Source organism: Culex quinquefasciatus, chromosome 2 (assembly GCF_015732765.1).
Source record: "Culex quinquefasciatus strain JHB chromosome 2, VPISU_Cqui_1.0_pri_paternal, whole genome shotgun sequence".
NCBI lineage: Eukaryota > Metazoa > Arthropoda > Insecta > Diptera > Culicidae > Culex > Culex quinquefasciatus.
In genome coordinates this window covers 168,686,082-168,700,983 of record NC_051862.1, presented here as the reverse complement: position 1 = coordinate 168,700,983, position 14,902 = coordinate 168,686,082, and the positions used below count along the sequence as shown (strand labels likewise).

The following is a 14,902-nucleotide window of genomic DNA, read 5'->3' as shown; positions in this document are numbered from 1 at the left end:
AAATTTTTCCAAAAACAAATTGAAATCCTATCAAAGTCACCCCGGTTTACGGTACTTCGGATTCGTGATCAGGGACAAAAGTTATCCCTTAGGACAAATTTTCACGCAAATCGAAGAGGGGTCAGGGCAACTTTTCCCGATTTTGTGTGAGTTGGTAGAGAATAACCCAAACGAAAATTATCACTCTGAAATTAAAAATAGTTGAAATCATACTTTAAGTGCAGTTTATTTATATTTATGGAAAGAGGTGATAATTTTCGTCTCTTTTGTGTGGCTGTTTGTGTGCATGGGGTGATTGGTCAGTATAATTGAATAATGCCGTCATAAGTGCAGTGCTTCTGAGGACGCGCAGTCCTGTTTTTTCGCGAAAATTTTCGTCTCTTTTGTATCGCTGTTTGTGTTCAGATTATGTTCCACCAGTGCAAGTGGATGGTTGTTTATGTGCAAAGTGAAGAAAAAATCAGGATTGTGCCTGCAAGAATGCTGAGTGAAGGGACGCGTTGGTTGGGAGAAATTATTCAATTATTGTTGTGTTTGTGTGCAAAGTGAAAAAAGCAAAAAAAAAAAATGAAAAAAAAAGAAAAAACAAATCAGGATTGTGAAATGGATTTTTGCGGTGTTCGTTTTGTGCTGTATTCGGGATCGTGAAAATCAGGAGTGAGTCGCGCTGTAGTTATAAAACAAGATCGATCTTGAAAATTATTCATATTAATCGGTGAGTTATTGTGTGCTTCAAGCCCTTGTGTTGAAAAGACCTTCCCATAGCTCCGTAGCTCGGAGGGCTCGACGTCGGTTGTTTGTGTGTTAAGCCCTTTCCATAGCATCGTAGCTCGAGAGGCAACCAAAATCAATACCTTATATAGCTAACAGAAAGAAGATCGGAAGACACTTGATGGGTGAGTTCGTCGCGTCTATTCCGTAACAAATTCATGAACTAAATGATTATATAATTAAAAATCAGACTACGCTATCATTGCAGCATTGCATTTAACACCTCATTTTATAAATAAATATTATTTGGTTTTATCTTTCCACAGCCGGCTGTCTAAGATTAAACAATTTCATTAAAAAATTAACAACAGTTAAACGGGAAATGTCTCATCCGCAGCATCCGATTGTTTGCCTTGAGAATAAAATATAATACCTTTCAACAAACACTATGATTTTGGGTCGCATCATCATCTTCTATGATGAATCCTGACCAAACACCCTATCCTACTAACAAGTTTTCAGGTTTCATGTTCCTGGCGCTCGTGGGGTGTAAGCACAGAGTAAATCAGCTGCCCTAGTAGCAACCTGCGCTAACTAACATTCCCGTCCCTTAAAATCGAGATCTACAAACTGACATGGCGGGCGCCGTTGATGGCCAATGACTGCTACCTATTCGCAACTGATCTTGTTTTGGCAATCATGGTGTTTTATCTTTTCAGCGCATTCATACATGCTGTTGATAAGGGAAATACCACTTGATAGTCGAAGTCTATGATCAGTAGTGCTGAAAGGATATTACGGTTCTGTTCAACAACGGAGAAGGACAACTCATGCTCATGCTCATGCTCAGTTTATTTATATTTATGGAAAGAACTTTTCGATTGCAATTTAAATGTTATCAACAACATATTTTGGTGGGATTTCAATTCTATTTTCCAAACATCGCGATTTAAAAAAGATAAGTTAGCGACATAATATTTTGCTTTTCTATAGCTCAAAAGTTGCGAGTAGGGGAGAGTGGGGAGACTTGATCCCCGGGGAGACTTGATCCCAAGCCTGTATCTCGTCAGCATGTGGGTAAAACAATTAGCTTTGTTCTAGAAAGTTGTGCGAAATTTACTAAAACTCATTGTAGAAAACAAAGAAAAAAATTAAAAAATGTTTGGATTGAGTTGCACACATATTTCTAAAAAGTGCTGCAAAAAACTTCCAAGAGATCTTTGTTTTGATAAGTATAGAAAACATTCAAAAATTATTCAAAAAAATATTTTTTATACATGAATTGTTTGATAAACATATCAACTCCAAAACCCTTGCGCATTTGACGTTAAATTTATCGTCATACTTTTTTTATAATCAATTGTTTAAAAAAGTGCGTTAAGGGAGACTTGATCCCTGCATTTTTACAGTCTCTGGAATCAGCCTCAAGATTAAATAATTTGGCTGGGTTTTCGTACATAGTTTCCTTTAGTATAGTTGTACATAACTAACTGCAGTTTGAACCATTTTTCAAAAGTTTTGTAAACAAAAATTACCAGCTTTTGTTAACATGCTCAATTTTGGTCTAAAAAAGAAAATTTTAAGTTTTTAAATATTTTACATGCTAAACTTGTTATATTTTGAACACAAACGTACAGGTTTAATGTGAAATTGCTGTATCTTATAGAAAATTAAAAGTTTTGATGAATAAGAAACATTTTGCTTAAGGTTTCTTCAAAATGTTGAAAGGGGGATCAAATTACCCTCAACATTTTGAAAATGCCGTTTTAAAATATTTTTTAAAAAAGCTTGGCATTATTCGAAGAGTTTATCTGATGAAATACCCTTATCAGCCAAACATATTTGAATGTTTAAGCTTTCAATTCATGCAAAAAGATCATAGTTTTGTGAGAAATTGACAGAGTTACGTGCGATACAAAAAAGGGGATCAAGTCTCCCCACTCTCCCCTACTTGTCCCAATAACATATCATAAAATGTAGAAAAACGGAAATGAATATTAAATTGAGAAAATGTTTGAAAAAGTTAGTTTGAAAATCGAAAAAAAATGCAGTACCGTTTTTTCTTGATTGTCTTCATCAAAACCTACAATTTTCAGCACATCAAATCGATCAGAATATTCTTTTAAAAGATACAGATTTTCGAACATTTCCGTACCATTTGTGTATGGACAGTAGGGTGCCAAGAATATGGGACTTTTTCTCAAAAACTTGTTCCACAAGCTGAATATTGTTCCTAGAGCAATTTTAGGACTCTGGGCCAAATATGAGCAAAATCGGTCAACATTTACCCAGTGATACTCGGAGGTGAAGTTTGTATGGGAAAAATCGAAAAAATGTATGAAAAACTAAATTTTCTTACTGTTTAGTTTGCACGGTGCGCTATTTCAATTTAAATATTTTCAAAAGTGAGATTCTTATTGGAAATTTAATGCGCTACAACTTTTTAGAACATACCAAAGCTGTAGAGCTTGATCCTGAAAAGTTATCAGCGATTTAAAAAAGTCATTTTTGTATGAAAATCATTTTTTTTACAAACTTTAAGCTCGAGTATCAATGGGTTAATCTCAACCAATTTTGCTCAAAATTGGCACAGATGCTTAAAATAACCCAATAAACCGTTTTTCGCTTGTGGAGCAAGGGGTCATTTTTTCTGGGCACCCTAATGGACAGCTGCCAAAATTGTATGAAGACTTGCATGGGCGACCTTGGTCCCTCACAAAGTAAGCTTAGTCTTGAAAGATGCGCACGAGACACATATGTTGTAACGAAAAATACACTACTTAGGAAAAACTTGCAGTTAGTGCGTCCATCCCAGGAATTCCCGGGACAAAAATCACGGGATTTTCCCTAAACCTAAACCGGGAATTTCCGAGTCCCGGGATTTAAGATATTTTGTCCCGGGAATTCCCGAAATTGAAAAAAAAAATTTGGTCTGGAAACTTAGATTTGGTTGTGGAAATAGATGAACAGTTAAATACTTAGCAATCGATTACAATTTTTAAGCATTAGCAAAATTGTATTGGGCATATATCAACCTTTATTTGGCTTAAAAGGGAAAATTATTAAAGTTTTATTTTAGGGATCCGCAAAATGCCTATCGCTTTAAATATTTTTAATTAAATTTTATTTATTTTTTTAAACATTTACGTTTCATGATAACTTAAAACTTGAAAAACATCATATTTAATTATTTTTCATCAAACATCGGCAAACAGCATAATGTTCTGATATTTTTTTAATTAACAAAATTGGTACACCAATTTTCAAATTTGTTGCTCTAAAATATCCTGCACCTATTTAGACTACAGTCCTGATTTCCCCCAGTTTGCGGTAGTGACTTAAAGATAGTTTGTAAAATATGTTTTATATAAAACATGAGATTTTTAACTTTTCTGAAATTTTACATTGGATAGTTTCATTTTATTTGTTTACGTTTCTTGTTTTTTTACACATTCAATGAATTTGTTTAGTTTTTGTATTAATTTCATTTAAATTTTTTTTTAAGAAATATGTTCATAAGAATTTTATGATAATTAATATGAAATAATTTGAATCACATTGGAATAAAAATTATGATTCATTAAAAATCCAAAGCATAACAAGGAACAAAAAAAAACTGTTTTTTTCTTTAATTATTTTTTAACTAACTAAAAGTTGATGTTCTTGTTCAGATTGAAGTAATGAATGTCATCAATTAGCAGTATTGAGATAATTCTATGAACAAATTTAATGAAAACATAGATTTTATGACGGTTTAAAAAATTTCCCGGGATTCCGGGAATTCCTAAGATTTGAAAAATATTTTTCCCGTTTCCCGGGAAATTCAAAACCCAGGAAAATTGGACATCCTACTTGCAGTAAATTGAATGGATGACATGTCATGGGTACTTTTTTAAAGGAATTTTTTGTTTTGAATGTGTATTTTTGAGAGTATTTACCAGCAAACTGATTCAGATGATTTAAAACAAAAGTTTTGTTACAAAATCTATATTTGTTAATTTTTGTTGGTAAGCTTTAATTTTTATTAATTTTTTTTTTCAATGGGTCGACTTTTGAATGTATCCTTGTCAAGTGAATTACTCCCGGGGCTGGATGTGCTTTAATTGCATTTTTATGCAAATAAGGCGCCTCGCCGGCTCTACTAACATGTCACATACTGGCGCGATAATTTGTCAAACTGTTAAACCGAAATGACAAATTGGCCCAAACGCGCTGTCAGGTATTGGGAAGTAACTTCACAAGACTTGATCTCCGCGATGTGTTGTTGTTTTACATCGAATGTGATCGCCGCTGCCGATAATTACCGTTATGGGACCAAATTGGCCCTTATCTTGTTTGGCACTACACAACATGTCTCACAAGTTTGCGCGCGAGATCCGGGCTTTTTGAACTTGACTCTGCTGCAACGTCAACGGCGCCCGACATAGTTGTCGGAATCCATCACGGGATCGCGGTGGATCGATCGAGAAATTTCAAACTGCCGATGGAACTGGTGGAAAGTAATTACAGGAAGGAAGCATCGGCACACGTCGGGTTCCGGGCTCCCTGATTAACTCATTTTGTAATTAAGACTTATCGGAAGTTGGAAACCTCGTTTGGCAAAAGTTTCGAGCTTTATCAAGAGGCATAAAATTGAATAAGTATGACGATTTGTTACACTTTGTAGTGGCTTGGCTTTATCACCTGCGCACGCACACCGTTTAGTAGAATGTCACTGGCTAAATTGGGAGTTTAATTGTGTGTCATAACATGGTTTAATTGATTGTTTGAAATTTCCGCCGTTACATTGAACGTAATAAAGAAGTTAGAAATAGGTTTATTAAACATTGGAAAAGATAGAAGTAATTATGTTAATAGCATTAGATAAGTAGTCATTAGTTTTATTTGTACACCAGTATCTCATGGTTCAAATTATTTTTTATATAAAATATACTCTTTTATTTCAATTTAAAGGTAAAATAGCATTCTTGTTCCTTAGACGATTTTATTTGATCTGATAATGTTTAAAATAATTCTTATTAAATCTTCCCCGTTCAAACCAATAACATTAGCAATGATGTGAAATTCCAAAACAAAGTAATAAAAAAACTCTTTTTTAAGTTAATCAACTTTATTGATTATAATCATTCAAAATAACATTTGCTTTAACCAGACTTCACAGCGCTGATGATGGGAGCGATTTGGGGAACAACTACATTCAGGACTCCGGTGATGCCACTGAGGATTTCCAGGAATCCACTTGCGGCCTCAGGATCAGCTCCAGCCAAAACCAGAGCTTGTTGGAGCTTGGCACCGTCCAATGTTGACGGGACAGCGAAGGCAACGGCCAACAGGGCAGCGAGGACGAGGACGAATTTCATCTTGGAGAAGTTGGTTGTGGTGCTGATCTGAACTCAAGTTCTGACTGAAGATTTGGAAACTGAGCTGAGGTTTTTATAGGCAGAAGCTTGAGAAAAATCAAATAAAGTTTGAAAAGTGAAATCGTCGAAAGATTTTATTTACTTTGAACATCTGCATTTGACTGACGTCTGTGAACAATAAATATAACTTCTTTTTGGGAATTTCCGAGGTTTCAGATGGCTATTTCTATTATTTTAAATTCTATTCTAGATTTTAACAAATCTAGCAAAACTTTAACACAGCTTTTCAATTGTTCTTATGAAGTTTAAAATTAAGGATATTTTCGATTTCAGATTTCCAAAGTAAAAATTAAATAGGGGACAAGATTTAAATCTTAGACTTGACCTAATCGACCTTTTGTTTTGCTTAGTAGGTATATGCGTTTAAATGTCATTGAGATTTAAAAATAGAAATAGAATTAAAGTTCTTTAAAATTCACTGAAATTAATGTAGCATCATGTTAAGTAGAAGTGCAAGCATAAAAAAACTGCTTTTTTATGAGTATTTTTGCAAATCGCTCTTGCTGTATAAAATTTTGAACAAAATGCAACAAAATTTAACAATACTGGCGAATAAAATATTACTTTAGAAAATTCAAAGGTTCACAATTAGGCTGGTAAAAATTTTATTCAAGGTTTTTGTCACCTTCAATCAATGTTGGCCCGAATAATCAGGGGGCAAAGATTTTTTTTTCAAAATACTTCAAAATTTCAATGGTAATTTAAGTGCAATCAGCTGAAATTGACTTAAAATGCATTCCCCTGCATTTAAAATCAGTTCAGCATGTTTGAATTGTTTTAACATCTTTTGAATTTTTGAAAATTTTCAAAAGTTTTTTTTGGCTCGAAATCAGGTGGCAAAAAAATATTTTTTCAAAAAACTTCAAAATTTCAATGGAAATTTAAGTGCAATCAGCTGTTTTACTGTTTAATTGTTCTATAAGAGACATGTTGTGTAGTGCCTCTAATTCTAAAGTGATTTAGATTTTTTAAATCAAAGAAGGCGGCCATATTGAGAAATCCATTTCATATGCTAACAGAATAATAATGACTCTTTTTATTTTTTTAAATTGAGGTCGCAGGATGTTCAAAAGGGCCAAAATTCAATCTTAGGCCTTTTTGAAATGTTAGTCTTGATTAAAAAAAAATTCCGGAAGGATCGGAAAATTTCACGAATGTTTCATATTTTAACAATCAAAATCGGACAATTAGTTGCTGAGATATCAACGTTAGAAAATGGTTGTTTGGGTGGGACTTAGAAAACTTCAATTTTCCTGCTTTTTAAACCTTTGCATGGCAATATCTAGGCAACTAAAGGTCTTATCAACAAAGTTCAAAAAAGCAAAATGTAGAGAATTTTCTCAGCTTTTCAAAAATATTTTTTTTCAAAGGTGGGCAAACATGTGCACTAATTAAAAAAAAGGAAAACTGCGACTATTTTTTTTTAAATCCTAAATATGGCTATACAGAGCAATTCCAGCTCAATCTGGAATTTTTCTGGCACTTTTGTACCCGACCCTCTCCGATTTCAATGAAAGTTTTCAGACATGTTATCCTAGGCCTATATAAGCCATTTTTGTGTATATGGAGCCAATAGTACTCGAAAATAACATTTGAGAAGGGTGTAAGGTATTTAAATATTTTTGTATTTTGCAATTTAAAAATTACTGTGTCTCGAAGCCATTGCCTCGTATCAAAAAGTGGTCCAAGACAAACTTGTAGGAAATTGAATGGGCTTTCTGAAAAAATACACTGAAACAAAAATACACGCCACTTCTATGAGATTTTTTGATTTTTAAGTCTAAAACTTAAATTTAAAGGTGTTGTCACGATTTTTTTTCGTTCAAAATTTTTGAGGAAATAGCCTAAGATGTTACCGAAAGACTGACGAAAAATGCAGGATGGTATGTCTCTCCTAAAAAAAATACAAAAATCATTTACTAAAACTGTTTTTTTTGAAAAATGGTCTAAACGTCAAAATTAAAAAAAAAAAACCCACAGTGAGAATCGATTCTCCAGACAATTTTACATAAAAGTCTCCATATTGACCATTGTCCTATGTCCAATCCTTGGGAAGATACAGCGGTTTTAAAAATAAAAATGATGAAAAAATGGGTTTTTTGGTGGTTTTTGGCAATTTCTATATGACAGACTTGGTTTTCAGTCTCGTAAATATTTTTACCGGAAAGCTCGTCCAATTTCCCATAAGTTTGCCTTTGACAGCATTTCAATTGGATGTAAGGGCTTACAGTTATAAGCTTAATTACATTGTTAATAACTGAAAAGAGAATATTTTTTCAGTGTGGTAGAAACCTGGATAATAAATTAGCTTACGTAAATATCAAAACGAGTCAAATCAAAAAGCTGTCAAAGGCAAACTTATGGGAAATTGGACGAGCTTTCCGGTAAAAATATTTACGAGACTGAAAAACCAAGTCTGTCATATAGAAATTGCCAAAACCACCAAAAAACCCATTTTTTCATCATTTTTATTTTTAAAACCGCTGTATCTTCCCAAGGATTGGACATAGGACAATGGTCAATATGGAGACTTTTATGTAAAATTGTCTGGAAAATCGATTCTCATTGTGGGTTTTTTAAAATTTTGACGTTTAGACCACTTTTCAAAAAAACAGTTTTAGTAAATGATTTTTGTATTTTTTTAGGAGAGATATACCATCCTGCATTTTTCGTCAGTCTTTTAGTAACATATTAGGCTATTTCCTCAAAAAATTTGAACGAAAAAAAATCGTGACAACACCTTTAAATTTAAGTTTTAGACTTAAAAATCAAAAAATCTCATAGATGTGGCGTGTATTTTTGTTTCAGTGTATTTTTTTCAGAAAGCCCATCCAATTTCCTATAAGTTTGTCTTGGACCACTTTTTGATACGACGCAATGGCTTCGAGACACAGTAATTTTTAAATTGCAAAATACAAAAATATTTAAATACCTTACACCCTTCTCAAATGTTATTTTCGAGTACTATTGGCTCCATATACACAAAAATGGCTTATATAGGCCTAGGATAACATGTCTAAAAACTTTCATTGAAATCGGAGAGGGTCGGGTACCAGAAAAATTCCTGATTTGAGCTGGAATTGCTCTACAGCAATTCCATTTGAAAAGAGCCTAAACCAAATAAAAAGTTCTCCGATCGGGCTCAATTTTTTTCTGGGGGTTCCTTGGCCAAAATAATTAGACCAGTATTTTTTTGTTTGGCCATTAGGCTCCGCGCCATTTCATCCGATTTTAGCTGTTTTAGACGCAAAAGAAAGGTGATAAGTTTGGCTATTTGAGAAAAATAGTAAGAAGTTCCAAAAATCTAGCTTAAGAGCGAGTTTTTCACCAATGTGTAACAGGTCGTATCGAGGTGCTCCGATTTGGATGAAACTTTCAGCGTTTGTTTGTCCATACATGAGATGAACTCATGCCAAATATGAGCCTTCTACGACAAAGGGAAGTGGGGTAAAATGGGCTTTGAAGTTTGAGATCCAAAAAACCTAAAAAATCTTAAAATTGCTCGCATTTCCGTAAAACTTCATCAATTCCAACTCTCTTAGATGCATTCGAAAGGTCTTTTAAAGTACTTCAAAATGTGCCATAGACATCCAGGATTGGTTCGACTTTTTCTCTTAGCTTTTGCAAATTACGGTCAAAAATTGATTTTTTTAAAACCTTAATATCTTTTTGCAACAGCCTCCAACACCCATACTCCCATAGGTCAAAAGATAGGTAATTTCATGGACTATAAGCCTACTGAAATAACTTTTTGGCCAATCGCAGTTTTTCTCATAGTTTTTCGATTTTTCTAGAACAAACATTTTACAACGTTAGTTTTTGGCCGGTAGGCCGCCATAGCGGCACTTTTTAGTCTCAATTTTGTCATATTCGGAATCCTCGGACAATTTCACGTAAGTTAGAAGTATTGGAGTTGTAAATTTGATTGGAAGATTGACATTAAGAATGAATTTAAATATTTTTTAACAATTTGTTTAATTAGGGGTAAAACAGGTTTTCGCCTACTTGATACAGCATTTGACGTATTGATCACAGGGTAAATAAGATCTATTTCTTTTTTCAAAAATGTTTTATTTAATTATTTTTTAAATCAAATTTACAACTCCAATACTTATAACATACGTGAAATTGTCCGAGGATTTCGAATATGACAAAATTGAGACCAAAAAGTACCGCTATGGCGGCCTACAGGGCAAAAACTAACGTTGTAAAATGTTTGTTCTAGAAAAATCGAAAAACTATGAGAAAAACTGCGATCGGCCAAAAAGTTATTTCAGTAGGCTTATAGTCCATGAAATTACCTATCTTTTGACCTATTGGAGTTTGGCTGTTGAAAGCTGTTGCAAAAAGATATGAGGGTTTTAAAAAAATCCATTTTTAACAGTAATTTGCAAAAGCTATGAGAAAAAATCAAACCAATCCTGGATGTCTATGGCACATTTTGAAGTGCTTCAAAAGACCTTTCGAATGCATCTAAGAGAATTGGAATTGATGAAGTTTTACGGAAATGCGAGCAATTTTAAGATTTTTCATGTTTTTTGGACCTCAAACTTCAAAGGCCGTTTTACCCCACTTCCCTTTGTCGTAGAGGGCTCATATTTGGCATGAGTTCATCTCATGTAAAGACAAACAAACGCTGAAAGTTTCATCCAAATCGGAGCACCTCGATACGACCTCTAGAACAAACCGAGCAATATTTACAAATACTGCCTCTTAACTATTGAAAAAGTCGTATGAAAACTTAAAATGGTGTTTTGACCGTGTCTGGACCGAAGAGCCTATGTCTGAAAATATTTTTATCGGATTCCTCGGAAAATTTCACGTAACATACAAAAAAATTGGCGATGTCGAACCGTACGTTTTCAAGATATGATTTTTTGAAAATAAAAACTGAGTTTTTCGACGCGCCACGCGCAAAAACGGGAAAATGACGAAATCGGCAAAAAAACAACTTTTTTCACTAAAACTTCGATAACTTAAAAATTTCAGCGATGACCTATACATGTCTGGGTATCAAAATTTTTGTTATTAAAGGACGCAACTTTTGGTACCATAACATCTATAGGTCATCGCTGAAATTTTAAAGTTATCGCAGTTTTAGTGAAAAAAGTTGATTTTTTGCCGATTTCCTCATTTTCCCGTTTTTGCGCGTGGCGCGTCGAAAAACTCAGTTTTTATTTTCAAAAAATCATATCTTGAAAACGTACGGTTCGACATCGCCAATTTTTTTATATGTTACGTGAAATTTTCCGAGGAATCCGATAAAAATATTTTCAGACATAGGCATATTTATATAAAAAATAATAGAGTATATTTTATATAAAAAATAATTTACACGGTCAAAACGCCATTTTAAGTTTTCATACGACTTTTTCAATAGTTAAGCTAGATTTTTGGAACTTCTTACTATTTTTCCCAAATAGCCAAACTCATTACCTTTCTTTTGCGTCTAAGACAGCTAAAATCGGATGAAATGGCGCGGAGATATGATTTTTCGAAAAAAAAGTGTTTTTTGCAAAAAATGACGAAAATTGCCATTTTTTTAACCACCCTAGCACGATGTAGGTCACCCTAATGGCCAAACAAAAAAAAATACGGGTCTAATTATTTTGGCCAAGGAACCCTCAGAAAAAATTTGAGCCCGATCGGAGAACTTTTTTTTGGGTTTAGGCTCTTTTCAAATGGAATTGCTGTATATCTTGAAAACGGTGAACTTTATGAAAACTTCACTGGAGTACTTTTTGATTGCAAATTTGATTTTACATCAAAAAATGAAGTTGAAAAATTTTTGCGACCAATACTTCGGTTTTTTGAAAAAATATTGTTAAATCAAAAATTTATAACTCGGTCAAAGATTTTTTTCACAACCTGGAAATTTCTGAAAAGTTGGAATTTTATGTCCCCTAAAACAGATCAAAAAATAAAAAAAAATAAAAATAGTGTTTTTTTGCAAATCAAGTTTTAGTGACAAAAAGTTAAATTAAAATCACCTATTTTTTTAACGTGTATCTTTTTTTTCAGTGTAGTCCGTATCCATACCTACAACTTTGCCGAAGACACCAAATCGATCAAAAAATTCTTTCAAAAGATACAGATTTTTGAATTTTCATACATCATTTTTGTATGGACAGCTGCCAAATTTGTATGGAAAATTATGTGGACAATCTAATGATGCCAAAAAAGTTTCAGCCGGATTAAAAAATACAAAAAAATCGAATGGCCGAAATCTCAGAGAATTGCTCATCTACCTTATCTTAATCTTCACCAAAATCAAATGAAAACCAAATGGCCAAATCATGAATTTGATTCATAATTTTTAAATCGTTTTAGGTGCTGCGACCAAAATATTACCGAGGATCAAATCATAGCTTTACAGCTAGCTCAATTCTCCCAAACTTTCCTAATTTCTCAAAGTTAAAAGGTAACCATCATACTTGTTTGCCTCAACGAAGCTTAATAGGCAAAAATACTTGCATGCATTCCCAACAGAGGGCCACCAAATTGCTGTCTCTATCCGACACCACCAGATGGTGGTAGTGTGGAAAAGCGAACTTGAAAACTTTTCTCTCGCTCTCTTTGGTGCGATGTTTCAGCAGTTTGTAGAGCTTTTCGAAGCAATATTCGTAGCATTTGCTGCATGGGCTCTCGGCTCCATGTCAGTTTATTCCAAACATTGATTAGTTCGAATCGTGAATTGATGTTGATTTGTTAATTTATATTTTAACGAGTTTATTGTTTAAGAATGATCGTACTTAAGGAGTAATTATATTTTGCATTCATGTAAGTAAGGAGTTAAATTGATTTATGTTCACAACATTAACTAAAGTATTATTATAGAGCTCATCAAATTTATCCAATGCTATCGCTGCTTCGAACGAGTTCAAATTTAAAATCAGTTGGATATCAACTCAGACACGTGACGATGGACAGTTCAATATCCCAACTAAAACACCTCTTCGCGGGTGCCATCGACGCCGTCAAACCCGGTGCCATGTTCGAGCGCTACCTCAGGGATGAGTCCGTCCTGCGACAGCTACAGAATGCGGATAAAAATTACCACTTGGTAGGGTTTGGCAAGGCAGTTCTCGGAATGGCCGTCCAAATGGAGCGGATTCTCGGAGATCGGTTGACCAGTGGATGCATTAGCATACCGGTTGGGACCTTGGAACGATTCCGAGGGGAGCAAGACTTCCAGCTGAGTAGAGCTAGTAAGATTCAGGTCTTGGAGTGTGCTGCAAACAATCTACCCGATGAAGCGGCGGTTGAAGCTGCTCAAAGAATACAATCTGTTGCCGCTAGCATGACTGCGAATGACGTCCTTTGCGTGCTCGTTTCCGGTGGAGGATCAGCTTTGCTTCCACTTCCAAAATCTCCCATAAATCTGACTGAAAAGTTGACCATCATCAAGCAGCTTGCTTCGGCAGGAGCCTCAATCGACGAGCTTAACGTTGTCCGGATTCAGTTGTCCGATGTCAAGGGAGGAAAGTTGGCCTCTTCAGCGAGCAAATCAAATAAAGTGTTGAGTTTCATCATTTCCGACATTATTGGGGATCCACTTGAGCTAATTGCTAGTGGTCCAACCGTGCAGAGTGACTTCAGTAACGAAGATGCACTGAACATTTTGAAGAAGTACAGTCTAGTTGATAAACTACCAAAATCTGTTGAGGATGTACTAACAAGAAGAGAGCCTGATCAGAGAGTAGAAGTCCAAGGTGAAATTCACCTCATTGGGACGAACAAACTTGCAATCGAAAGCGTTACAAGCAAAGCCACTGAAAGTGACCTTCTAGCAATACCAATGTCAACCCGCGTGCAAGGCAATGCCGCAGAACTAAGTCAAGCATACTTCGAGTTAGCTTCAGCCATCGTCAAGTTCAGGCAACAAACCCTCACCGAATCTGAGTTCATCGAGCAAATCAGCGAAAATTTCAAAACGTTAAATTTTGATCACTCCAAAATCCCTTCTTTCATCGAGGCCCTTGTCAAAAACCCAGATCGAGACATCCTACTCGTCTCGGGAGGGGAACCAACCGTGATTGTGAAAGGAACAGGTCTGGGTGGAAGGAATCAGGAGCTGGCGTTGAGATTCAGTGTGCAGTGTTTCCAGCAAGAGCTGCTCAAGGGGGTGCTACTACTGAGTGCCGGAACAGATGGAATCGACGGTCCGACGGATGCAGCGGGTGCGATTGGAGGAGCTGAAGTTGTGGAGCGGTTTCAGATGTTGGATTGTGGACAATCTGTGGAGGAGTTTATAAGCAACAATGATTCGTATAGTTTTTATAAGGAGGTTGATAAGGGTAGATTTCACGTTGTTACTGGACACACTGGAACGAATGTGATGGACATACAGATGTTACTTATTCCAAAAATTATATTGTGATAGAAAAATAAAATGCTGTGTTGTTTATTATTGACGATTGAAAGACTTATTTTGTAAGAAACTGAAATCTTGTAAATCTTGTTGTCTGATACGAATAAACACAGGATTCTGTTGAACATTCATTTATTGTTCATGCCATGTTCAGATCTCAGGCTGGTTCCAAAATTTCAATCAACTTAAGAGAAAGATAGGGGAGAGTGGGGAGACTTGATCCCCGGGGACACTTGATCCCAAGCCTGTATTTCGTCAGCATTTGGGTAAAACAATTAGTTTTGTTCAAGAAAGTTGTGCGAAATTGACTAAAACTCATTGTAGAAAACAAAGAAAAAAATTAAAAAATGTTTAGATAGAGTTACACACATTTTTCAAAAAAGTGCTCCAAAAAACTTCC

At 34.8% G+C, this 14,902-nt stretch overlaps 1 protein-coding gene across 1 annotated transcript; it reads left to right on the top strand.

The window, feature by feature from the left end:
- The first annotated feature begins 12,788 nt into the window (after positions 1-12,788).
- On the top strand, positions 12,789-14,627 carry LOC6036353 (glycerate kinase). Its single transcript, XM_038256738.1, has 2 exons — positions 12,789-12,911; positions 12,969-14,627. Exon 2 carries the CDS (start codon positions 12,988-12,990, stop codon positions 14,509-14,511), a length of 1,524 nt encoding a protein of 507 aa, XP_038112666.1. The 5' UTR covers positions 12,789-12,911; positions 12,969-12,987; the 3' UTR covers positions 14,512-14,627.
- Positions 14,628-14,902: the final 275 nt, after the last annotated feature.